The sequence below is a fragment of the Oikopleura dioica genome, chromosome PAR (genome assembly GCF_907165135.1).
Source record: "Oikopleura dioica chromosome PAR, OKI2018_I68_1.0, whole genome shotgun sequence".
Taxonomy (NCBI): Eukaryota; Metazoa; Chordata; class Appendicularia; order Copelata; family Oikopleuridae; genus Oikopleura; species Oikopleura dioica.
Genome location: NC_137293.1, coordinates 1,510,862 through 1,535,560, shown reverse-complemented (window position 1 = coordinate 1,535,560; position 24,699 = coordinate 1,510,862). Strand labels below are relative to the sequence as shown.

Below are 24,699 nucleotides of genomic sequence, written 5' to 3'. Positions count from 1 at the left end.
TTGAGTGGTCGAATAATCTTCTCGTTCTCGATGAAGCGTCACATCGAGGGATGGAAAGAAAATCTGAAAAGCGCCGATTTCCGCCGTACTTTTTTTCGTGAAACCAAAAAGTAATTCAAGAAATGAAGTAAATTCTCAATTCATCTTTGGATTCGATTCCTATGATTGTGCTCGTGATATTTCTTCAGCGCTCGTTGAATTGGCTCGTGAAATTTGCCGTATTCAACGTTTCGATTGTAGACCAAATCGTGGCAGGGTTTTGGACAATTTCCACAAGTCGAATAGCTCGATTCTGGATTTCAAAGACTTGAACTAAAATTTTGGTGCTTTTGAGATCCATTTTTGAAGGAATTGTATTCAATGGAAATGCACCTCGAGTGCTCGGTAAAAGTACACATTGGATACTCTTTTTTATAAATCGGAAAATACGGGGGCCAGCACTTGCATTTGTCCATCACAGCTTTGTACGAGCATTCAACGTGGCATTCTTCAGTAGTGTACTGTTGGAAGAAGTCGAGTTTTTTCGAGCCACAGTGGGGAGGAAGCTTGAAAATTTTATTCGCTGAGATGTAAGGGGAGTGCTTACGTAGGTATACTCCTGAGGGTAGAGGGCTACTTGAGTGAGTCGATTCGCAAGGACAGTAGTACTCTGGCTCATCAGCATAACATCATGTTGGTGATCACTGAAGCTCTCTTTACCTAGTGCCTTTTACAGAATCGACGCACCTGTATTGTGAGTAGAAAAGTGTCAGGCCGTCAATGAACTGGAGCACTCCGGTTGTCGTGTCAGAATGATTATAAGCTAAGTCTCCGTGAACTTTGTTTTTTTTTGTATTAAAACTGACCGACATAAAGAATAAGGCTCGACTGAGGTCCAGGAATGGAAACGGTGGAGTTCTCGAAGCTGTAGTAAAGGCAAATACCGTATCTTGTCAGCCGGTTCGTTGGTGGAGGACAATCACTTTACAGACTTTATGGAGACTTTCTTCAAGAGAGAATCTGTTTACCGCATGTTGAATTTGCATCGCAAAGGCATTAAATCGGGAGCCGTAATCGATAGAAACTCGTCCAACGGAATATCATCGAAACGGGAGAGGTTAAGTGGGCCATGATCTTCCCGACCATTTCCATAAAAAGTGGAAATGTATTTATGCAAGTTTTTATGCATCGGGTAGGCTCGCTCGATTCGCCATTTTGAGTGTTGAGAGTTCGGGCAAACGTAGACATTGGGCATATTCAGATGGTGATGCATTACCGTTTCCGTGACTATTGACGTTGGGCTTGAAATCGAGTTAAAAAGGGAAAATTATATTTTCAAGTTACTTTTGACCAAATTTGACAGCATTGAAAGAAATTGTAAAAACGCTGTAGCTCGTCCCAGCCAAAAGAATGAAGCCCCATAGAAGCCGCCGAGAAAGTGCAGTTTGGCGGCTGAATAGACTTCGGAGAAATTTCGCATTTCCTGTATAAACCGTCCGTTTAGCTAGAAAATTACTCATTGATACGAGAAGACGAAGCTCTAGGGACCTGGAGGGATTCCATAAGCGGCTCGTTCGTGGATAAATGGTGGGACTCCAGGAGAATCACATGTCATAGCCAAGCGTCTAAAAACATAAAAACCGGTCAATCTATAAATTTTTTACCTTTTATTCTCGATTATCATTTTCCCTCAACTTTCTTTATCTCTTTTTCATTCTGACGGAAAAAGAGCGGCGAAGCTTTTACTTTATTTCAATGCCTTCAAATTACTGTCAGAAGTTCCGCTTCGTTACTGTCAATTTCGAGCCGGCAAGTTTAAGTTTTTCAGACAGAAAAATTTTCCCTGATCTTAGGGTTAGGGTTAGGGAATTTTTAGGAGAAATTTTTCTGCAAAGTTTAGCCGACATGTTGTCCTTGACCGATTATCATTGTCCGAAAAAAAGTTCGCTACAAAAGAAAAATAAGGGGACACCCGGGTTTAAACCGGGGACCTCTCGATCTGCAGTCGAATGCTCTACCACTGAGCTACCATGATTATCATTTCTGAGTGACGGGACAATCAGGGCCGCCCACGCAATTTTCGATGATAATCGCGGTATATCCCCACGACCGCCGATAAACCGATTCTATATTTAAAAAAAGTCTTGATTTTGATGGTTAGATGTATTCAGAAAGTACATTTTCAAGAGACGCCTCTTTAACAGATTTAAATAAACAAAAGGCAACTGCTGAGGACGGGAGAAGAAGAGCACTCCAGACACTTTTTGGGGCGATTCACCAAATCTACTTCTATTGCTTATCAATTATTTTTAGAGAGGTTTAAGAAGGTTGTGAATTTTTCCTGAGGATAATGAGGAAAGCCTTTGAGTACGCTTGTAGGAGATCGAAGAGCCATTGGAACATGTTTGCTTCGTTTTCTTTGATGGGGTTTGAATTGATTCTAACCAGTTTGAACCAGCTTCAAAGTCAATCAACCCGATTCCTGCGACAACGATGCTAACAGAAATAGAAATGAAAAACGCACTGAATAAAAAGAAACAGCTTCCACCAAGAAAATGCACCAACAAGCATCGATATTTCATCTTCTCCTTCATAAAGTAACTCAAAACTCCGCATAGCGATACAGTCAATAAAAAACCATCCAAGGCGAAGGCATATGATAGTAGATCTCCTTCTTCATTGTCATCTTTTGAGGTCTCAAAAGACTCAGGAGCGATACAGAGTCATAGGAACAGGCAATTGAAAATACGTCAATCATTGGCCATTAATAAGTTTTTTTGGAATTTTAAATAAGATTTATAATGAAAGCAATCTCTTAGGACTGTGAATTATTTATTAACTTGATTGGGGAAAAATCTAAGCTGAAATCTTGAGACCGAAAACCTGGTGTTCCAAGATCAAGTATTTGATCAACAACTTTGAAAAGAGTTTTTTTTTATAAAAATCAGCCTATTTTTTTATTTAAAAAAACTCATTTCTTCAACTTCCAGAAGCAAATACAAGTCACCGAAAATCATCACAATTGCAAAGGCAGTTTCAAATCTATTATGAAATTTAATGAAAAACAAAAAATTCAAGACATACGCTGAAAGAATTTTCAATACGGTCCATTTTGATACGCTTCGAGCCATTTTTCCTTTCTCTTTTTTGATAAAAATCTGTTGAAAAAAACTTATCACAAATGTCTTGCGAAAGGTGCTAAAGAGTCAAAATTTTTTTGACGCAAAACTGCATTTTATTGCTTCCGAATTATTGATATTTCATCGTTATTGGGGTCTAATAACCACAAATAACAGTATTTTCGAGCTGAAAATACAATATTCATACACAACCTTCTATCTAAAAGCGCGGTCCTTATCAGCCATTGAATCTACTCTTGCGCGGAGTACATAATTAATCAGCATTATCCGCCGGTCCTATAAAATCATCAATTTCATTTCTTTTACTTCATTCAAATCGCTAGACAAAGAAAACCAAAGAAACCAAAGATGAAACTTTTATCCCTTTTTGTTGCTGCTTCCAGTGCTCTAACATCCTTCGAGTAAGTTTTCTTTACAACTCTAGAATTCTAACACTTTAAGCTTCGTCAAACGGCAATACGAAATGAACCCCTACGAGGAAGAATTCGCGAAGAGATTTTTCAAGTGGCCCAACAAAATCGAAGAAGACGGCGAAAAGCGACCGGAAGGATACGCGAGAGTTTACTGAAAAGTAGAGTCGTGCATGCCTACCATTGATCATGATAGAAAAGAGGAGGTCCACTTTTGATTCTGTTGTCTTGTCTTTCAAATAACTTTAAATAAACTCATCAATCAAAAAAGAGCCTTCGATACTATCAAGATAGGAGAAGGTAATTTGTGAGGATTGTTCCAACTCAATGGTTCAAGCTACTAAGTAGATCTCGAATTGCTTTCAGAGAAGAAAAGCTAGTTATAAAGTATTTAAGTCTTCATTACTCCTTTTTGAAAATATGAAAGCTTTTGACATCGAAGAAGAAAGTCTTACCTCCTCGAGTCGAAATTTCCCTTCAAGAGAAAAAATAGCAATTGCGGCGCTTATTTTTTTATTTATTCTTTTTTCCACTTTTTACCTGATTTTTGCTCACTCAGCAAATGAATCTTGTGCAACTCGAGCTTGTGAAAATTCAGGTCGCTGTGTTTTCACATCCGTCGATCCAAAAAGAGGTTATAATCGCTCATTCCAAATGTCGACCCCTGTCACGGAAACTCAAATGAGACTGATGCCGCCTAGATGTTCCTGTCTCCCCGGCTTTAGTGGAAAGTTTTGCGAGATAACGCCATGCACAAAAAGCCCATGCGAGAATGGTGGAAAATGTTATCTGAATATAAACTCCGATGAGACTTTCTACTGCACTTGCACTCCTGAGTTTTTTGGAGCTCGCTGCAATTACAGTGTTGAAGGCTCTCTAGTTTAACTGCTTGCATTTTACTTCAATAAACTTAAGAAATGGACTGTATTGAAAATTATCTCTAAAGCAAAGTGAAAACCAATGAAAAATCTTCTTTTTGGGATGCTGCCAATCCAAAATCCAGAATCCTACTCGATGAAGTACTCTGGATGGGTGTACATGAGGATCATTTGTCGTTGATGATTCATCAAATTTCGATTACCAAACGAATGCCTCCGGCTAGAGCCCAAGGATCTCTGAAACTAGAAATGACTATTCCGAAAAACGGCGACTAAGATACAAAATTTCATGAATAGCCATAACTTGGAGAAAATCGAATCAGTCGGGACTCCATGTCGCATCAAGAAGATGCTCGACGGTCGAATTTGCTCTATGAAATTTTTAAAACAAAAATCTTTATCGATCTTACGATTCGGAAGTCTCTGGCTGGCGGCTAGACAAAACAGCATATAAGAAAAAAGAAAGGTCTTAAAAACGCTCTTCATGTTCAAAAACATGAAGCCGTTCTGAGTAACAGGAACATACGCCCATCGACGGCGCAATCTTGCAAATTGTAATTGGTAATAAGTGTGTACGCAAATTCTAAATTGCAATAGGAAAGTTGATATTGAGCAATCTGCTCTGTGCGTGGATTCAAAGATTCTCCTAGACTCTAGGACGTAAAGTTTTTAGTAAGCTCGATTTTGAGTTTTTGGGCGACACTGGGAAAGTCGCCGAGTGTCGCCGAATGTCAGCGAATGTCGCTGAATGTCGCCGAATTTCGCCCCTTATTTTCGATGACATTCAGCAAAATTCAGCGACATTCGGCGACATTTGGCGACATTCGGCGAGATTCGGCAACATTAGACGACATTTGGCGACATTCGGCGACATTCGGCGATTTTCCCACGGCGCCACGACCTTTCGGTAAAGAATTTTAAACAATTTGAGTTTCGGAAGCAGGTATTTAAAAAACAATATAGTAATGAATGTAATTAACCTCAATTTTCAATAATTGATCGGTACGTAGGCACCGTCGATTTTACCCGAGCATGATTATAATTTAGCATTGATCCCTTGGTAATCAAATGCAGCTTTATCGGCTCGATAGAATCCATTAGCGGCGGCTTGAAAAAATATTTCTCATTTTAGAACAAAATCGTTTTTTGTCGAGTAGAATTCAGAATAGAGATGGTCAAAGAGAATAAAGTATATTTCAAACTTATTTAAGTTTTGTCAGAATAAATTGCCATTTAGATTCACGCAAATGTCATGTTACGACCCTCGGGGTTGAAAATAAAGAAGAGAAAGTCGAAGAATCTACCGATGACGAGTTTGAAGATTCCCGGAATGTCGACAGTAAAGGAGAAGAGAGCCTCGATTTCGGAAATGCTAGCGATGATAACTCTTGGTAAGTGCTAAAGCAAAAAAAATTGGCCAAATTACTTTATGTTTCATAGAGAATTTCTTTAAGTAACCAAGTTTTATTTTCTGAAAAAAGAGTCCAGATGCGAAAATGAAGTCAGCTTTTATGGTTTTTTTCTTTGTTTTTGGAGACATGGAGGAGACCTAAAAAACAGTAGTCGCGGGGAAAATGAGATTAGATCTAATTAGATCAGATAAAATCGAAATAACATGATGAGATGCAAATCGCATTATCTCCCAAGTACGAGCAGATGAGCCCTTCTTTTTTGCATATACAGTCAGAAACGCCAAAAGAGAATTTTACTCAAAAAGCCCCCGAACCCAAAGCCTTACCAAGGGGTATCTTTGAAAGAAAGAAAATGAAGAGAAATGTTAATGATCCACTTTATATTGCTTAGCGATCATCTTTTTGGATGAACGTATTTCCCGTATCGATTTCGATCTGTGCCCAACAGTGTATATACTGGATCATTAGGCGACAGTGACAGTAGATCGCGTCGCTTTTTCATCTTCATTACGCTTTCCTATACGTAGTTAATGCCATCTTAGTTTTTTTTTTGTCGAAAACGACTCCATTTAGATCATTTCCAATATATTTGCCGCGGCGAGGATGATGTAAAAAGAGAGAAAAAACGAATGCGCCGGGAAAAAAGGGATGATCATTATGAATCTCATCGACATGTCCGAACAGACACGGATAAATCACAAATCACAGTGGTTTTTTCATAATTAATTTTCTCAGTGTCCATTTTTTAAGATGATTTTGAAATGACGATATTTTCTTCAAAAATGGTAGTTTTGTCAATTTTATAAAGCCATCGACTTTTACAAAAACAAAAGAAAGAAAATGAGAATTTCGCTACAGAAAATTATCCGAAATGAGAAAAGAAGTAATAAAATGAAATTTACGCCGATGAATACGCCGGAGATAAAGATTCGAACTACTGATTCTTTTCGGTCTTATACAAGGAAAATTTGAAGAATTCTGCTTTTTTGGTCTAAAATTTTAGCTTAATTTTGGTCAAATGTAGGTATTTCATTTTTTTCCATCCAAGCCGACAACAAAAGAATGACCAAAGAAAATTGACAAAAAATTGACCAAAAAATGAAAAAAATTGACCAAGAAGAAATTGACCAAAAAAAACTTGACCAAACAAAATTTGAGAAATACCAATTTTCGAATTCAATGAGTTGCCGCTTTCAAAGCCGCCCTCCCTCATTATACACTCGCTTGGGAGCTGCCGAGCCATATTCTAGAGCTGCCACACCTGATTCTGATTACGCTGGGAGGATGAGCGAATGTCGCCCCATTTCTCCTAGCCAAATGTATCTAAAAAGTAAGTCAGTGAACAAAAAAACTGATCAAATCAAAAGGCCACTAAGTGCAGTGCCTGAATAATAGAAAACGTATTACGTGAACATATTGCCACCCAGTTAAACGGCTCAGGAGGCAAAGTCACGTGGATAAACTTTAATCCTATTTCTGCATTTTTAATTGCAAGAGCAAAACCTTGCAAAACTTAATTCTTTTGCTCTGACGAGTAGAAAAAATGGCGACGAGAGAAAGATCGTACTCGATTTTTGGCGACAGTTTTGACCAAAGTTGTCGGCGGAAAAATCTTTTTAGGCTTCTCGGAGGTAATTCATATATTTTAAAGAAAATAATTTTCTGAATTTTTTATAAAGCCAATAATATTTAAGATTTTTGGCCTCGATGTTAAATGGATCAATCTTATTGGCCAATATTGATACCTATTAGATCTGATTTGCCATTTGAAAAACTTTGATTTTGACCAATCAGATCGCCGAATTTCTGATGGAAGATGTCCTTATTCTAAGACTGGTCTGTAGATTCCTTTTCCAACAATCATATGTATTGAAATCAATCAATAGAAAAAGCCGATCAACTTAACTATAAAGACTGAATATTGATGTTCAGTTGAATAATTAGATTTCGCTCTTATCCCCGACTAGCTCGTTAGGCACCCCCATCAACATGTTTATAATGCTTCAATCGAGCTGCTCAACTATTCAAGATATCCTAAAACCATGTCTCCATTCCCAAAAAGCATTTCTTTATTACCAAAATAAAGAGAAAAAAATAGAAACAAACAAGGAAGAATGCAGGGCATTCCATTTTCACGGGGGGAATCGAAAAATCGGCTTTTTTCAAAAGAACTTCTTTATGATACGTTTTCAGATCCGCTTTTGCTTGGAAATGACCAGAAGAACCTTGGAGATTGGACGAATTTGGATGATCCTAAAAGGGAATCGGTCAAGATGATTAAAGGATTATTGAGAAAATGTCCACCTCAGGGACCCCCCCCCCCCTTAGGCCCAAATAAGGGGGCCGCCACAGAACCAAGTTAAGAGTGACGAATCCCTAACCCTTGAACACAAGTCCAAATTCTAGAGAAATCTGCTCGAAAGATAACCCCTCTTTGCGAATTTCAATGTGAAAAGAAAAGTTCACCAAAGGGTCAAAATGACTCTGACTGAAAGAACCGAACTTTTTATCTCATGAAAAAGTAATCCGCTCATATGATTTTCCCAGGCTCCGGACTGTACTCCCTCAATGGGACAGATATCCATTTTTATCCTGACAAGAGCATGTCCCACCCGTCAACATGAAAAAAATAAAATGGTAATAGCCTTTTTTATTGCTGAATAAACCTTGCTAAATTGTGTTCTTGGTAGACACGTTCTGAACAAAAAAGCGAGTACAAGCTGGTTTTCTTCGAGCGAAGAAGAATGCAATATGTAAATTCGCTCAAGGTATTCGAGATATAAATAGAGGAATGAGAGCCTTAACTTTTAGAACTCAATTAGGGCAAAGAAAAATGCCAAGAAAAGATGCATTGAAGAACTGGTGACAAATATTACCTTATTTTTTTTGGAAAATTTAGCTAAGACACACCCTTAATTTTATTGTGGCAGTTCTGAACTTCGGGTCCGCCCAATCCATTAGTATTTTCTTTTTCAATCTGAGCATAGTATCATTAATGATGCATATTATCACCATCTGACCAGCATTACTGATCTCAAACTCGAGCTACTGCGACCGCGCAGTCATACAAGATCTGTTAGAGACTGTTATGCTCAAGGTTTTTGTTCAAAAGCGATTTTTCCTCGAATTTTTAGACCGATAAAAACCTTGAAAAAAGCCTCTTGTAAAAGGTAGAGTAGCTTCTAGGGTCGATCCCACCCAGAAACGTCGATTTTTGAACCTTTCTTATCCGTTATCAGACCCAGAGGGCGTTTACTCAAACTACGCCAATACAGGCAGATATAAAAATATATTCCTGTATACATATGAGATCATAGCTATTTTTTATCGGGATAAAAGTAGAGACGGACTTCGACCGATTCCCAAAAAGCGTGTCTTTGCGCTCGATGAGAGACAGGCGACGAAATGGAGCGAAGAATAATAGAGGACCGGCGTTTATATTTGGCAAGAATGCGGCTAATCAGAATGAAATTGAGCTTCGATTTCTGGAAGGTAAAATTATTTAATTCTTGTATTAATTACGGCCTAATAACAAATATAGCAACTATTTACTGAGTTCCGAAGAATCCAAATTAAAAAAGACCATACATAAAAATTTTACCTATGAATTATGGCTCTCATAAATCATCTTTTTCTAGCGGCTGAGTATGGAAACATCCCAACTGTCCGAAGAATGTTGGCTGAATGCCCTGAGTTGGACGTCAACTGCACCGATTTCATCGGCCAAAATGCTCTTCAGGTATTTCCAACTCCTTTTTCTTCTTTTCCCAGTTATTTTCTCAGCTTGCAACGGGAAATGAACACTTGGAAGTGGTAGAAATGCTCCTCGCTCAGCCAAAAATCAAGCGAATCGGCGACGCCCTGATGCTCTCTATTTCCAAGGGTTACGATCGAATTGTAGAAGCCATCCTTTCCCACGACGATTTCAAAGTAGAAGACCGTCTAACCATCTCCCCAGCTGAGCAGCGCAGGCGATCACTTGATTCCGACTTCTATACTTACGACGGGGCGGAGACTCGTTTCTCGCCGGATATTACACCGATAATTCTGGCTTCGCAATGTCAAGAATATGAGATTGTGCACCAGCTGCTTATTAGAGGAGCGAGAATTGAACGACCACATAATTATCATTGCCAATGCGAGGATTGCTCTAGAAGTCGATGTGTCGACAGTTTTAGTCATTCATTGTCAAGGTACGTCTATTTTGGTACCGCGATACCAGGATTTCTGGGTGTAGGGCGGCCCGGTTCTGTCAATGCCGATCCTGGTTCTGCAGTCAGAGTTTTTGTGCGCTCCGCGCCTGTCTTGAAGAAACTTCAAGATTATTACAAGTCAGAACAGTCATGCAAGCCTTGTTTAATGTGCTGAGTCAGCACTGCTGACACTGAGGAAAGTCAAATAACATCAATTTGAAAAACTTACTACAGAACCAGGTTCTGCATTTACAGAACCTGGTTCTTGCAGAACTGTGCCGCCCGCCACCCGGATTTCTAGACAATAATAATGCTCGAACAAACACTGTAATGTTGCTTTATCGCTATGAAAATTTATAGATTTCATTCAATAACTGAAGTTTGATATCAAAGCATTAACACCAGGTATTGGAATATCAGCAGTAATCGGAATTTATTTGATCATTTGTCTTCAACTATGAGCCTTCTTTTCAGAATCAATGCATACAAAGGACTCGCCTCGCCAGCTTACCTGGCTCTCTCCTCACCCGATCCTATGATGTCAGCCCTTTATCTGTCAAACGAGCTCGCAAACCTAGCTGAAATCGAGAAGGAATTCAAGAACGAGTACCAAAAGCTCTCCAACCAATGCAAAGACTTTTCCGTCAGCCTTCTCGATCTCTGCTGGAATCACTCCGAAGTCTCCGCAATCTTGAACAATCACAATCTCGAAGAAGAATCTCGCGATAATTGCCATCCGTCTCAACCTGGTTTGGACACTCTCAAGCTCGCAATTCGATATCAAGTGAAAAAGTTTGTCGCCCACCCGAACTGCCAGCACGAGCTTTTGACTCAATGGTTCGACAACAGCTGCCATCTTGGCCAGGCGGGGATCTGGGTTAAGGTCTTCGCGATTCTTTTGCTAGCGCTATGCATGCCCTTGACTTCCGTCGTCCACTGGTTCATGCCAAAGTCGCGATTGGGCGCTTTCGTCGCCAGTCCATATGTAAAATTCGTCAACCACGCCGTCAGCTTCGTTCTTTTCCTCCTTTTGCTTGTAACGTCGTCGATTGACAGATTTGAATGGGTGGATGTCGAGCCGAATAATTGGTTCATCCCTCATCAGACCCTTCCTTACGGAAGATACAACAAGCTCAATTGGATCGAGTACACCCTCATGCTGTATATCTTTGGCCGACTTTTGAACGAAGTGAAAGAGCTCTGGGAGCAAGGACCAAGAGATTACTGCTGCCAGCTCTGGAATATCCTCGATTTCGTCATGCTGTCAACTTTCATCACCAGTTTCTCTCTGAAAATCGTCAGCTACCGAAATGTCTCGAGAAACTACGATTGGTGGGACCAGCAAGGAGAGCATTTCAACATGAATTCTACAAAGTTCAACATTAGCTGCGGGGTTAGGGGATACGAAGCTTACAACTACACTAGTGATGGGAAAAAACTCTTTAATGTAACGCCTGAGCAAGCTTATTACTCTTATCAATGGGCGGAACGATTGTATTGGGATCAGTACGACCCTCAGGAAAATGCTCAGATTTTTATTTGAGATTTTTTTTTGAACACCATAAAGATCTATTCCCTTATAGAATATTTATTTTTATTAATCTGATAATCTCCGCTACCAAATACGAAGTAGAGTCATATGGTATGTCAGGATTATCATGTAACTAAAATAGATAAAAAGCATCAAAAAGCTAATTTCCGAAAGCCTCTACGCCATCGCAATCGTCTTCTCCTTCGCCCGAATTTCCTACATCCTCCCAGTCAACGAGCATTTCGGTCCTCTTCAGATCTCTCTCGGCAGAACCGTGGTTGATATTTACAAATGGGCAGTTCTCTTCGCCATGATTTTTGCAAGCTTCATGTTTGGACTACACGCGCTTTACAGTTATTTCGAAAATGGTCTTACTTACAGGAATGATTTCAGAAACCATAATTTCTGACTATTTTTTGTGTGTATGTACTTTATTTTATTTTTACAAAGGTGAGCTGAGAAGAATAATCTGACCTTTATTTAGGCTTAAAACTTGTCCATAGTAAAATACTTGTCCATGGTAATTTATGAAATGATAATCTTAATAAGAAAAAATTTCACCACAATCGAGCAAACCTTCATCACCCTCTTTTGGTCCCTTTTCGGCCTATCAGATTATCGAGGAGTCGAACTCGCCCAGTACCCCCTCTCCCGCATCATCGGATACCTTCTCTACGGCGCTTACAGTCTCATTACTGTGGTCATCATGTTGAACATGCTAATTGGTGACATAGAACGGTGAAAACGATTGTGTTACATTTTTCCTAGCGATGATAAATAATTCATACAATCGAATCGACTGTGACTCCGATGTCGAGTGGAAATTCGCCCGATCAAAATTGATGCTATCATATTTCGGCCCTGGCTCCGGTTTGCTTATTATCATTATTTATATAATTCCTCTCCTAGTGAATCCCCCTCCTTTCAATCTTCTTCCGTCGCCAAATTTCGTCCGATCAGTAGTCGACTGTGTTTTGGAGACAGTCAAAACGTGTCTCAAAGGAAATCCGGACTCGGCAGGTGTTGTGACTAAAACTGGCCGACCAAGATCTGGAGCTGGAACAAGGTAGAAGTTTTCAACAAAAAAAAATTATCAAAAAATTAAGAAAGCCGCAGAAAAATTCAGTGGATCACTGTATTGTCGAGTCTAGCTACGCGGTAAGAGCTTTCCGTCACAATTTTTCGCATAAAATCGTCTTAAAAGGATATTTCCCGCCGTCTGGTAAAACGTTACGTCATCAAAGCTCAAGTGGAAAAGGAATCAGAAGGAATCAACGAAGGAGAAATTCAAGAGATCAAGCAGGACATCAGTAGTCTCCGATATGAGCTCCTCGGTTGGATACTTCTTTTGAAAATCTTCTTAATTGAATTCTAGAGTTGAATAAAAATTACGTAGTCCAGCTCCAAACCGTCATCGGAATCGTCTCTGATCTCAAGAATGCCTACCGGTAAGATTCAATTACAGCAAGAAGTTCAACGACAATTTAAAGAAAGGGCACCCGCCGTGGATCCTTTTAGATCCCAACGAAAATGACTTTCAATGACCAAAGTTCAAGATGCCACTTTTTTTGCAGTTCGTATTTCAAATAAAAAAATACATGTCTAAAAAGCAAAAGTCGATCGATAGAAAACCACAGGGCAGCGTTTAAAAGACCACGATTACATTCTTATCGCTATCACTTTTGGAGCTGGTTTTATCTCGCAGTAATTTTTCTAAGCGCTGAGATCGAGGATTAGAATACGGAATGAGGACTGCGGAAGAATAATTACGCTCGTGTCAGATTCAAAACATCCACGAACATTGGAAACCTTCCGATTTCGCGTCACGACCGGATTTAGCTCGGCAAAGAGTTCATTAAGGTTCTTTTTATTTGATTTTTTTCAGAGGATAATGCAGTTTTTATTTCTTCAGAAGGAAAAGACAAGTGTCAAGAATCATTTCCATTGAAAGGGATTGAGTTTTTGAGGGTCGAAATAAAGATCGAATTGCGCTTTGAAAGGACTCGACTCCATGAAGGTCTTGAATTGAAGGAGCTGGGAAGAGTAGTGTCCTGTGTATTTGACAACAGGAGTTTGAGTTCGCTTAGCTTTTGAACCTCGAGTCATCAGATGTCGAGAGTCGAGGGCAGCGATTGTTGAGGCGAGCAAATTGAAAATTTTCATCGTTTTCCTTTATTATCAGTTATAATTATTAGATAAATATATGGTTTAATAATTGCGATGATTGTTCTGCTTTTAAAGAAAAAATAGATGCACTGGAAAAGTGTTTCTGGAATTTTTATATAAAATAATTTCCGTAAAATAAATGAAAACGCTTTATTACTGACGCGTTTTTATTATATAAAGATGATATAATTCAGAATAATTATTTTTATCAAATTATCATCCATCTCTTTCTTCAATAATAACGCGATGATTTGCGAAAAGAACTTGAACTTCAATCAAGAAGTTTTCTCATGACTTTGATAATTATTACGAGTTTTATTTTATGGGACGCGATTTTGTGAAGTTAGAAGAACCAAATGCACGATAAATAGAGATGAAGGTAAACTTGATATTTGAATTCAGAGAATGCAAAAATATAAACACAAGGTCGGGATTATCATCTGCTTTGTTTCTTCTGCACTTAGTATTTGCGATAAAGCAAATTTCGCGGCGATCGATTGCTCTGAGTACAGTTTTCTGATCACGATTAACCAGACCTGCTTCAACTACCACTGGAACAGAGGAAATGCTTGGAATGAAAACATTATTTTTGGCAGCTCAGGAGCAGCGGCTTGCGAACTCAATGTTGCTTCGCAGGGAGCAAATACGATTGAAAGTAACTATATTTTTGACTTTCTCAGGAGAACGAAATTACATTTCAGTAAATTTTGATCAATGCGATGTGGTAGCTAACTATCCCGATCCTACGAACAAAACGATCATTGACTTCAATCTCGATGGTCATATTATTGAAACATTAATCGTTAGTATTTGAATGAACCTAAGTTCGTTGTTCAATTTTTAGTTAGGGAAATGCTGATATTGAAACGCTCTTTGATTTCAACTACAAGTGCGAATTCAGAGGCGTCACGGATTTGGAAGAATCAGCGGTTTTTGCATTTTAATTTTATGAGAAAAATTGATAGCCATGTTTTTCAGCAACTTTATGATGCCGACAAGTTGAAGGTCAACGACACTCTTACTTTGGACAGCTCAATTATTCCAAATCCCGTCGAGTGTCTGACTAAGGATGAAAGCGGGGAGCAGTTTTGTTCGAATGATTTAGAGGGTTCGTTGTCTCTCGATGATTTGCAAGTTGGAGATACTTATGATTTTTACTGGGATTCGTATTACCCTTCTCTCGGCTCGATGAGCTTTCGAATCGAAAATGTTTGGCTTGGGTAAGTTCTTTCCTCGCTAGAAAATACACATATTTATTAGTCCCGTCCCCGGAGAAAAGACAGTACAAATCGCTAGCGATGGATGTCTCCTGTCTCCTTTTGATAGTGGCTTTAACTGGATGAGTCCTGATTCAAGGTTGATACAATGGACAGCATTTAAGTTTAAAAGTTCCAGCTCCGTCCACTTTACGGTTCGATTTCACAAAAAAAGAGGGGCTTACCATTCTTCCCATTTTTAGTTTGAATTGGTAATGTGCGATGCAGGTGGGGTTGGAGGTGCAGTTTTCGAAACAACTTTTTGTCTTGGATCAACTCAATGCGAAACAGGAGAAGGAAACCAATATCTTTTTGAACAGTGGCTGTCAAGCAATAATCAGAACCGAAAAAGAAAGTCAGCAGATGATGAGAATAATCCGATTTTTCAGCCACAACAAATCGTTGAAATTTCGGTAAAAAATTAACGCCTTTTATAAAAAATTAATGTGTTTTTAGGATATCAGCGTTGAGGTAAAACTTCCCGAAAATGCCAATCTAAGAGAAGAAAATGTTAATGGAGAGACAGTTATCGTTCTTTCCGATGAAGCTGGTAACACTTCCGGATCATTGAATTTCTTCTTAACAGCTTTTTTGATCCTTTCCGTTTTTGCTTTTTAAAATAAATTGATATTCTAAGAAAATGATTATTTTCAAACTCTTCCCCTCATTTGATGTTTCAAATTTGTATTTACAATAACTTATTGTCAATAAGAGAATAAATAGCCAGCTAGACAAAGATAATGCAGAAATGCTTAGGAGACAATTAAGCATGTAAACAAAGATAAAATTCACGACTACACAATTTTATTTCCCCCGAATTTCTATTTATCATCTTGTCCACGCGTCTCCCGAGACATGTCCCGCTAAATTCGAAAATTTCGAAAATGAAGAAAAGCGATCAAAATCCACAAATAAAACTGCTTTCCTGGAGTTTTCATCGTGAATTATGTCAAGAATGAAAATCGAGCACAGAATCTGTATTCGCTCTCATCTGTCCTGGCTTAGCACCTTGTCCTTACGAGCTTCTTCTGGGCACAAAAATCATCAGAATTTCAAAAGTGAAAATCTGACACGTTTTTGACATTTCGACATTGCTAAAAATGTCGGTTCCGACAAGATACTCGATCAATAACGGAAGAAGGACAGACAGAAAAGAAGTCGAAGGAAACGCTTTTCTAAATGTGAGTCTTACTTTGAAAAATTATAATATGGGGAGCTCCCTATTTTAACAAGATAACTTTTCATATTTTCAGTATTTGGTGGCAGGAGTGAATACCGCGCGAAAAAACATGAATGCTAAGGAATACGACATGGCTGATAAATGGGCTGCCCACAAAAGGTCCGCTTTTAATTTAAATTTATAAGCATCTCATAATTAATTTCGAACTATCGACAAAAATAGCATGATTTGAAAGCGTAGATAGGGGTTATTATTCGAGCCTCTGATTCGAGCCATCCTATATCTCAAGAATCTGGGCTAGTGGTTAGGGTTAGGGACAGGGAAGTCTTAATGCGGGGTCCCTTGCCCCCTGCGTTAGGTTTAGGGTTAGGGGCGGCTCAAATGATAACCCCAATCTACCTTCGAAAGAAAATATTAAAATTAAGCAATGGTCGATTGGCCAGAAGAGTTGGAAATGAGCCCGTCACTTACGCTCCAGGTAGGAATGTTTTTTATACTAAATGCCTTATAATTAAGATAATATTAATATTGTCCATGATAAATTTCTTGTCCGCGAAGCTCATGATCAGGAACAGGATCAAATAACTCAGACTTCAAGATGCCCGGTTTTAATTATGCTACGTACAGAAGAACCATTATTTTTGATTCATCAATCAATGAAAAATTTTGATCCTGGAAAAAGACGCAAGTTGAAATTCCCGTGGTCGACTATCTTACTGAAACAAATCTTGTCAAGCAAAACTAAAATAAAAAAATTTCAACATTTTTCATCATCTTTTTATTTTATTGAATGGCAATCAGAACAAAAATTAGCATAAACAGAAAACCAATAATCGCATAAAGAACAGAATGGATGTGCGGCAACATTTTTTTCTTGATTTTCTCTTCAACAATTATTTTTTTGCTTTTATGCAACGTGCGGAAAAAGAGGGATTGAATGGAACCGGGTTGAACCCCCCGGGCGGGGATCAATTCTGAAAAAGACCGGGTTTTCGCGGAATCGTGTTTTTAGGGGAGTCGATTTTTTGGGGAGAAAAATCAAATTTATCAAAATTGAACGGCAATGAAATATATCCTGCCTCGAAACGATGACGTTTTCAGCCTTTTTTCTGGCTCCAGCTGATTTTATCATTCCCGTTTTATCACTTCGGATCTTCACGATACATCTCGGAGCTCGTCTTGAAACCGATGATTTTTTTCATTTGGCTTCATTCTGATCCATCTTTCAAATTTTACCTTTTGAATCAGAGAGATTAAAAGAGAAATCATTTTAATTTCCTGTTTTTGAAACGAACCGAAAAGAAAAATGAAACTTTCCGCCGCCTTTTTCATCGCCTCCGTCGCCGCAGATTGCTATGACGGAAACAATGGAGGGTGCTCGCACTTTTGTGATTCCGGCGTTTGTAGCTGTCCCGCCTGCTGGACCTTGGATTCCGACAGCATGACCTGCATCATCGAGACAGGCCGGGCTAGCGTCACGTGCTCCACTACTGGCTCGGAAGTTCGAGTCGATAAATGCGTCTTCCCAGGTTTGTCAAATGTAAGAAATCTGTCCTGATGAAGGTTTAGGGGTTGCCGATACTGGCCTTTCTCTTGCCGATCCCACCTGCACTGCGATTGAAGACCCCCTAGACAACACCAAGTGGCTTCTCCAAAGCGGTTCCGTGGATGGCTGTGGCGCTACTATGGCTTACAGCGCCCCTGATTTCACATTCTCCGTAAATCCTCTTTTCTTTTTCGTTTCATATTTATCTCCGACTCTAGAACACGCTCGCCGCCGCCGCTGGTGAAGTAAACGGCATCATCACCGACCGCCCCGTCTCCGTTGACTTCTCTTGCCTCTACGAAGGTGAGACCAGCGTCAGTTCCGCCATCAAAGTCGACAATCCCGCCGTCGTCACCTCCTTCGACATCAACGATGTTCAATCCACCGCCGTTCCACTCGCTTTCAATATGGACTTTTACACCGCAAACGACTACGCAACTGTCGCTGATTTGAGGTAAAATATTTTCAAAATCTTTTAATTCATCGAAATTCTAGCACCATTTCAACCGCAGTCGGAAACCCAATCTACGGTGAACTGACCCCCGTCTCGGCCATCCCCGGCACCGACTTCGTCACCACCTACTGCTCCGTCACCGACGGCAGCTCGACCCTCGAAGTCCTCAACGTCTGCCCAAATGCAATCGTTGACTTCCAGTTCGGCTTTTCTGGCCAATCCGATGCTGCAGCGATTCAGTTCCAGTTCAACTCCTTCCTTTTCCCCAATGCCACTTCTGGAACTTACACCATGAGCTGCGACGTAAGCATTTTTTTCTAGCGCTTTTTCTATGAAAAATTTCAGGTCAAAGTCTGCGAGTCAGCCGATTCTTCTTGCCTTGCCGGATGCTAAAGAAAAATCTGAAAAAGAAAACTAAATTTGAGAATCTGTTTTTTTTTTAATAAAAAGCTTTTAAAATAACTGTTATTTTGAAAAGGCCTTTTGAAAATCAATGATTCTGAGTAATAAAAAAATTGGTGGTAGACCCGATTATTTTCCCTTTTCAAGAAAATTATGCAGTGGATTTTGAAAGTGGAATGTTTATTTACAGGAAAATTAAAATTTTTATCAATTTTTTTTTGTTGTTTTGTGTTAAAAAGAAAGCCATCAATAAAGTTCAGCATTCAAGCTTCTTTATCGACCAAAATTGTCAAACAGATTTTTATCCCAAAAACTGGGGAGAAATTATAAAGATTCACAAGAAGAAAAGAGAGAATTTCCAAAAGAGAGAGAACGTTGTACAGTTGAAGAGTTACAGTAAGAGTCGAATGATGGAATTACTATTGCTCGTTGTATTCAACTTGATTCGAGCATCCAATCGCGCACATTTTTGCGATTTCCGCACAGTCGGAATCTTGCGAACACGTTTCGTAAAGTTCCAACGGTCGGTCGATCAGGAATCCAGAGTCGAACTAAAAAGGGAGGAATGTCAATGCTTAGAATGCTTCAAATTTAACAACTCCCGCTTCAGTCAACATGTCTCTATGGCGCAATTGGTTAGCGCGTTCGACTGTTAATCGAGAGGTTGCTGGTTCGATCCCAGCTAGGGACGCTCTTTTTGACTCGAAAAGGCTAGACCTGTGTGAAATCCTGAGTCAGGGTTCGGAGAAAGCCTCGAAATACAATTCAATGAGTTATATAATCATGGCGAAGCCCTAAAAGGCTCTTTTAAGTCCCTAACTCATGTTAACACACAGGTTGCCAAGCCCGGAAAAACGATTCTCGACTCGAAAAACGAGTCTTTTTCTCTTTGATCTTACCTCTGAAATCATGCCATTGTACTCCTCCAAGGCAATATCTTCCTCCTGCGCTTCGACCTTCGCCTCTTCCATCGCAATCATTTCCTCCTCGCTCATTCTCGCCCGTCGATGTCGGTTTTTCTTGCCGCTAAGTTCAGCTGCCATCGAGTGCTTCGAATTCAAGTTGTAGCACCATCCTTCGTACATGAACGCGCCTTCGCCATTTGATCGGGGAAGGTAGCCAGTGCACTCGCTCCAGCAGACGCCCTTTGGTGCATCAGTTTCGGCGTCGTTGGAGAAGATTTCGCAGCCGTAGGAAAGTTTGTGGTTGTCACAGGGACGGCCAAAGGCGCAACGGCCGCGGAGATTGACTTGGTTTGCTGGGGGAATGACGTATCCTCGGTTGGCGGCTTCGGCAAGGGCGATTGTGACTAGAAAAAGGAGAGTTTAAATAATGATCTTCTTATTTAATTATTCTTTTATTCTCTCAAAAATTTTAAAAACTAGCTTGATTTTTTGTCACAAAACAAAATCCAAAATCTCTGATGAAAACTTACCGATTTCAACTCTCATATCTTCTGTTTTTTCTAGGTTTTTTTAACTTTATCTCGATAAATTAAAAAAAGGATGATTTTCTTCTTCTTCTTGAGGCTTTTAAATGATACCTCTGGTGGCGCGCGCGAGGTGCGGCGGCACGTGTTCCCGCGTTTTTCGGAGTTGTCATGAAAAGTTGAATTCTGCTAAGCTTTTTTAATGTGGCTTGTTTGATTGCCCCTTTTGATTTGAAAGGGAATGTTAAGGATGATGATTTTCGATGCTGTCTTGTTCAATGAAAATCTCATCATTCACAAAAAGTAAGTTTTAAGAACACGGTTGAATTAACACAGTGATACCCTTATTTTTTCTGTAAATATTTTGGTCAATAAAACATAAAAAAAGGAGACTTTCGTTCGAAATTTCGTGACTTTTTAGTACTGTTAAAATTTCAAACGACACTATTATCGCACCCGAAAAATAAGGGTGTCATTGAGAAATATGAGCAAGAACAGCTTGAAAAGCTTTAATCTTTTCCCTTAGAGTTCACTGAACTTAGTTCAGAGAAATAAGAGCTGGACTATTTTTCAAGCACTCTATGATCGAGCCTCTATTAATCCCATTCTCCCTGTAAGCTGCGAATTTGATGAACAAAGCTGGCATGAGATTTGAAATTGAGCAAGACAAATCCCGTTAAACACCTCGATCCTCAAATATTTTCTCAACGCCGCGCTGTTTTTCTTTTGAGCATATTCGCTGTCGGATAAAACAACAATCTGGAATATCAAAACTGGAAAAAATACGAGAACGTGCTAAAACTGAAAATTCATTGAACTTCTCAAAAAGGAAAAAAAAGTGGCAAACTGCGTTTTAAAAGGTTCAAAACCGGTCGTTACGCCCTTAGCAAAAGCAGTGATTATTTTATAATTTTGATTGCCAATCGTCTTTGAGATTAGTTGATGATTTTCAAGAAAAAAATGACGATGTTCATGAAATTTAAGCTTTTCCAGAATAGAAACGGGAGCTTGAAAATTTGAAATTTTGGGAAACAGCAAAAAGGTCCTTTAGAAAAAGCGTCATACTTCCAAAAATTGGAGGAGCAGCTTGTGGAGGTACTTGATCTAAGTATCTTCTATGGTTAGAAACAACGTTCTGAAATTCGATCAGGAATTTCTTCAGATGCTTCGAAAAAAATGATGAATCCTTTCTTGAAATGAGTGATTTTCTCGTGTTTGCTTTTGATTTTTATGGTCTTCAAATATTCAAATTATCGAGCTCTGTTTTGAATAAATAAAAAAGGTGGTAAAATGAGGAAGAAATTAGTTCTTTATGTTTTTCAATTAAGTGCTTTAGTCTTGTTCTTTTATACAGTCAAACAGACCGAAGAGAGAAGAGAAAAACAAAATTTCATGGGGCTTGAAACGTCTGCCAGTCTCGAAGCCCTGAAATCATATTGTCAAAAAAATAAAGAGAGGCAGAATTTTGAGAAAAACTCAAGAATCATCACAGGGACATGTTCAATCCGCATCAATTGAACCTTAACTACGGTTTGCAAAATATCCGTAATTATTCTTTGTTTCTTTTAAAAACAAGGCATATTTTTAGACCACGTTTTATCTAAATTATCTATTGAAACTCCCATAACTCCAGAAAGCAAAGCGAAATTGGAACATGAGAAAAAGGAAAATCACTGGAAAACGTCAGTTTTTCTACGTGTTTAGCCCCAAAATCAGGGTCAACAACAATTATGGCTACGATACTTGCTGCTACTGGATTCTTAAACCTCGATGAAATTGAGAAAATCAGCTGTGAGAGCCTTATTGCCGGTGATTTTCGATACAACCCTGAATGCACCCAAGATAATTGCCTGCATCCCCTTAAAATGACAAAAGAAGAGGAGGTTGATTTCAAGTTTCTTCTTGTTCGACATGTTTTTTGACAATTTAATACAGTTGCTGATAATTTTTTAGCCACTGGAGCGACTGTACTCCGCTTGGAAAGATAAGATATCAAGAAACATGAATAGCACAAAAACTCAATTCAATCGGATTCGCTTCAAGATAACTCCGTCTGGCATCGTTTCTTTCAAAGAATTTCTGAAATGGTTGACGATCGAAAATAACCACGAGTCGGATATTCACTGGAAACCGATCTCAAAAATGTGCGAAATCTGTGAACACGATTGGGATGTTGTTTATGATACGAAGAATATTCAAGCGGCGATTGATGACATTCTAGCACGTATAAATCCAGCTGGAAATATCACCAAAAATATATTGCAGCCGGTCTTCAAAAAGCTCAATAATCATACAACTCATTCAACAAGCACTTTTCACGAAGAACTGAAGCATCTCAGGAAGATATGAAAGAAACCAAAGGGTTTTCCGTAAAAAAAAGACCTTTGAGTATTTGGTCATAAAATGAGGTTTCATGATATCAAAGAAGGCATAAAAATATCGACGTTCTCGAAAATATATTGGAACTTTATCGAGCCGATTTTGAAATGTTCGGTTATCTGCCATAATTTTAAACGACTGTAAATATTTTCTTTGAAGTTCAGAGTCTGAACTTTCAATAAAAAGATAAAAGTTTCCTTATAAATTTGCTAATGAATATTCAGCATTTCTAAAGAGAGATTCTGTCTACCACTTTGAGATATGGGAATATCTAAAGAGGGACCATTTTTGATAATTCTTCGAAGACGCTTTTTATTGATAAAATGAAGGGTCCCCTTTTTCATTTTTTTATGATGAAATCTCCTTTTACTCAGTCAGCTTTTTCTTCAAAAAAAGAAGAAGATGCTTGAAAGTCACGAGTTTCGGGAAGTAACGCCACCTGTCATCTTTCTACCCCGTTCCCAGTGGTCGGCTACGTCACCATCAAGAGACGCTTGAAGTGACAGAAATCAAAAGTGGTTTCGTGGCGGAATTTTTAGCCGAGATTAGCGGCTTCGAAATCGTCGGTTTAGAAACGGTTGAACGTGTGATTATCTCGTAATTTGCCGAAATTGCTAGTTCATTCACAAGAGCAGACGTCGCCGCCGATGGAAACTTGCAGAGAGGGGCGAAGTTTTTTTCAGACAACGATTTTATAATTGAAAATGAGAAAAATTTTAGTCAGAAGAGATTTTTTCTCCAATAATGGAAGTCCTCCAGCAAGCGAGGTCCTCCGACTCTGAAAGAAAAAAATATCCGCTCGCATGGTGCCGCTTTTTCGTCTTCTACTTTTATCGGTAGCTTGTTTATCATCTCTTCTATCAACTCATTCTTCCGTCGTCCTATTCAAAATTTTGGGTAATAAGAAAAAAAAGCTTCTTTTGAACCTTATCCTCTCAAAACGTGTGTTCATTTCGATATCGCTAATAAGAAGGTACTCACACAGGCGGGCGGCTTATCCGCCTAAGCCCGCACGAACGAGATAAAACGCGATCTTATTCGAGCATTTAATGTCAGACTACCAAATTCTGAAATTCAGTAGATTCTGAAGAAGAAGAAGATCAATAGACGCCTCAAAGACTGGAGCCGCGAGTTTTTCCTCTTGCGCAAAAATGTCAACGGCTCAACCAACTGGTTTTGCGCCAAGTGATTTCGCCGTCTAAGAAAAGATCAGCCAAGGCGCGATATTCCCCCGTGAAAATTTTTATCAAGAACTTTCTCATCCAAAATTGAGCTCTTTACGAAATTTTCTGGGAACCAAGTAACAAAGTCACCTGCAACAAAATTAATAATTGAAAACTCGACAATCCCATTTCCCGAGCTTCAAGGAAAGAAAACAAGCTTAGGGCGTCAATCCAGAAACAGATCCCTTTTCGAGCTCCTGGCTTACCCGCTGGCTTTTGTTGTCATCCCCGTTACACGTTCTTCTCGCGATGAAAATTACCATTTTTCTTCTTCTTTCTAAAATATAGAGAGGGTTAATTAACGCGGCTCATAAACGTTAACGCAGAATGTCCGTTAACGCAATTAACGCTCCTTAAAAACCGCTCTAAAAAGGCTTCGAAAAAGTCTCGAGGAAAAACAAGTCAAATAGCCGAAATTCGTTTGTAAATATTATTATCAAATTCAACCATGTCGGACAGGACCGATTCCAAGTCCGGCTTTCTGTCGAAACAGCTTTCTTCGATCACTTATCTCTTGACGAAACATATTTTCAGCGTGCTTTCAACATCAATTTTCTTTAATTCAGCTTGACGACCTGTGTAGAAACCTGAGTCAGGCTCTTCATCAGAAAGAAATGAAAATGACGATTATGATTTTTTGCGAGAAACTCTGGAATGTCAATTCAAACCCGCTGGAAAATGCAAAAATATCAGCTGTTCTCGACCGCTAAGCCCCCGCAAAACTGACCGGTCACAGTGGTAGACCACGTTCCAATCTTGTTGGCAGAGATAGAGGGCGAAAAGGGTCAAGAGACAGAACGTTGGACTGAAATTTTTTGATTTGAAATTTCTCAAGTTATTCAAACTTCTTGTCATTTGCGGTGGTCAAACCCGTTGCCCGTGAAAATGGCGACGTTTCAGCTGAATTTCATTAAAAGAAGAATTAGATAAAATCGTAATTGAAAATCACGTCAGGTTGATTTTCATTTTCTTTCGATTAAATTTTTATGAGAGGCAATTTTCGTGAATAAATCAAAACTAAACTTTCGTCGAAAAATCTTCGTCGTCAGATTTCATTCTTTTTTTGTTAAAATATTGAAAAATAATAATAAACTCTTTAGCTAAAGAATAATTGATTATTA

At 39.0% G+C, this 24,699-nt stretch overlaps 5 protein-coding genes, 1 long non-coding RNA gene and 1 other non-coding gene across 7 annotated transcripts; 6 read left to right on the top strand and 1 right to left on the bottom strand.

The window, feature by feature from the left end:
• Positions 1 to 3,447: 3,447 nt before the first annotated feature.
• LOC145705262 (uncharacterized) lies at positions 3,448 to 3,778 on the top strand. Its single transcript, XR_014134572.1, has 2 exons — positions 3,448 to 3,520; positions 3,561 to 3,778. It is a non-coding gene; the product is annotated as an uncharacterized LOC145705262 (long non-coding RNA).
• Positions 3,779 to 9,178: 5,400 nt separating this feature from the next.
• Positions 9,179 to 13,104, top strand: LOC145701084 (short transient receptor potential channel 7-like). The gene is made up of 13 exons (XM_081778312.1): positions 9,179 to 9,311; positions 9,458 to 9,558; positions 9,603 to 10,012; positions 10,487 to 11,537; positions 11,686 to 11,911; positions 12,047 to 12,056; positions 12,093 to 12,268; positions 12,312 to 12,413; positions 12,453 to 12,609; positions 12,650 to 12,701; positions 12,748 to 12,877; positions 12,919 to 12,991; positions 13,034 to 13,104. The coding sequence occupies exons 1-13, from the start codon at positions 9,206 to 9,208 to the stop codon at positions 13,059 to 13,061; spliced, it is 2,622 nt and encodes an 873-aa protein (XP_081634438.1). The 5' UTR covers positions 9,179 to 9,205; the 3' UTR covers positions 13,062 to 13,104.
• A 1,010-nt stretch (positions 13,105 to 14,114) lies between these two features.
• LOC145701083 (uncharacterized) lies at positions 14,115 to 15,594 on the top strand. The gene is made up of 7 exons (XM_081778311.1): positions 14,115 to 14,364; positions 14,411 to 14,511; positions 14,558 to 14,638; positions 14,688 to 14,929; positions 14,970 to 15,120; positions 15,169 to 15,378; positions 15,422 to 15,594. Exons 1-7 carry the CDS (start codon positions 14,115 to 14,117, stop codon positions 15,581 to 15,583), a joined length of 1,197 nt encoding a protein of 398 aa, XP_081634437.1. The 3' UTR covers positions 15,584 to 15,594.
• A 429-nt stretch (positions 15,595 to 16,023) lies between these two features.
• LOC145701007 (uncharacterized) lies at positions 16,024 to 16,901 on the top strand. Its single transcript, XM_081778233.1, has 5 exons — positions 16,024 to 16,146; positions 16,219 to 16,304; positions 16,571 to 16,623; positions 16,662 to 16,714; positions 16,828 to 16,901. Exons 1-5 carry the CDS (start codon positions 16,066 to 16,068, stop codon positions 16,888 to 16,890), a joined length of 336 nt encoding a protein of 111 aa, XP_081634359.1. The 5' UTR covers positions 16,024 to 16,065; the 3' UTR covers positions 16,891 to 16,901.
• Positions 16,902 to 17,362: 461 nt separating this feature from the next.
• On the top strand, positions 17,363 to 18,607 carry LOC145701005 (uncharacterized). The gene is made up of 5 exons (XM_081778230.1): positions 17,363 to 17,674; positions 17,715 to 17,863; positions 17,910 to 18,145; positions 18,187 to 18,448; positions 18,491 to 18,607. Exons 1-5 carry the CDS (start codon positions 17,452 to 17,454, stop codon positions 18,536 to 18,538), a joined length of 918 nt encoding a protein of 305 aa, XP_081634356.1. The 5' UTR covers positions 17,363 to 17,451; the 3' UTR covers positions 18,539 to 18,607.
• A 103-nt stretch (positions 18,608 to 18,710) lies between these two features.
• Positions 18,711 to 20,064, bottom strand: LOC145701006 (uncharacterized). Its single transcript, XM_081778231.1, has 3 exons — positions 19,983 to 20,064; positions 19,447 to 19,856; positions 18,711 to 19,098 (listed from the first exon to the last, which is right to left on the bottom strand). The coding sequence occupies exons 1-3, from the start codon at positions 19,996 to 19,998 to the stop codon at positions 18,967 to 18,969; spliced, it is 558 nt and encodes a 185-aa protein (XP_081634357.1). The 5' UTR covers positions 19,999 to 20,064; the 3' UTR covers positions 18,711 to 18,966.
• Positions 19,165 to 19,238, top strand: TRNAN-GUU (transfer RNA asparagine (anticodon GUU)). Its single transcript has one exon. It is a non-coding gene; the product is annotated as a tRNA-Asn (tRNA).
• Positions 20,065 to 24,699: the final 4,635 nt, after the last annotated feature.

Coding starts and splice junctions, on each gene's coding strand:
- LOC145701005 (XM_081778230.1), top strand. CDS start 17,452: ATGAAACTTTCCGCCGCCTTTTTCATCGCCTCCGTCGCCGCAGATTGC. Junction 18,146..18,186: donor GCAACTGTCGCTGATTTGAG/GTAAAATATTTT, acceptor TCGAAATTCTAG/CACCATTTCAACCGCAGTCG. Junction 18,449..18,490: donor CTTACACCATGAGCTGCGAC/GTAAGCATTTTT, acceptor GAAAAATTTCAG/GTCAAAGTCTGCGAGTCAGC.
- LOC145701007 (XM_081778233.1), top strand. CDS start 16,066: ATGTCGGTTCCGACAAGATACTCGATCAATAACGGAAGAAGGACAGAC. Junction 16,147..16,218: donor AAGGAAACGCTTTTCTAAAT/GTGAGTCTTACT, acceptor TCATATTTTCAG/TATTTGGTGGCAGGAGTGAA. Junction 16,624..16,661: donor GCCCGTCACTTACGCTCCAG/GTAGGAATGTTT, acceptor CTTATAATTAAG/ATAATATTAATATTGTCCAT.
- LOC145701083 (XM_081778311.1), top strand. CDS start 14,115: ATGCAAAAATATAAACACAAGGTCGGGATTATCATCTGCTTTGTTTCT. Junction 14,512..14,557: donor ATATTATTGAAACATTAATC/GTTAGTATTTGA, acceptor ATTTTTAGTTAG/GGAAATGCTGATATTGAAAC. Junction 15,121..15,168: donor CCAGCTCCGTCCACTTTACG/GTTCGATTTCAC, acceptor TCCCATTTTTAG/TTTGAATTGGTAATGTGCGA.
- LOC145701084 (XM_081778312.1), top strand. CDS start 9,206: ATGAGAGACAGGCGACGAAATGGAGCGAAGAATAATAGAGGACCGGCG. Junction 10,013..10,486: donor TTTAGTCATTCATTGTCAAG/GTACGTCTATTT, acceptor CCTTCTTTTCAG/AATCAATGCATACAAAGGAC. Junction 12,992..13,033: donor GATCTCAAGAATGCCTACCG/GTAAGATTCAAT, acceptor GACAATTTAAAG/AAAGGGCACCCGCCGTGGAT.
- LOC145701006 (XM_081778231.1), bottom strand. Junction 19,099..19,446: donor ACAATGGCATGATTTCAGAG/GTAAGATCAAAG, acceptor CTCCCTTTTTAG/TTCGACTCTGGATTCCTGAT.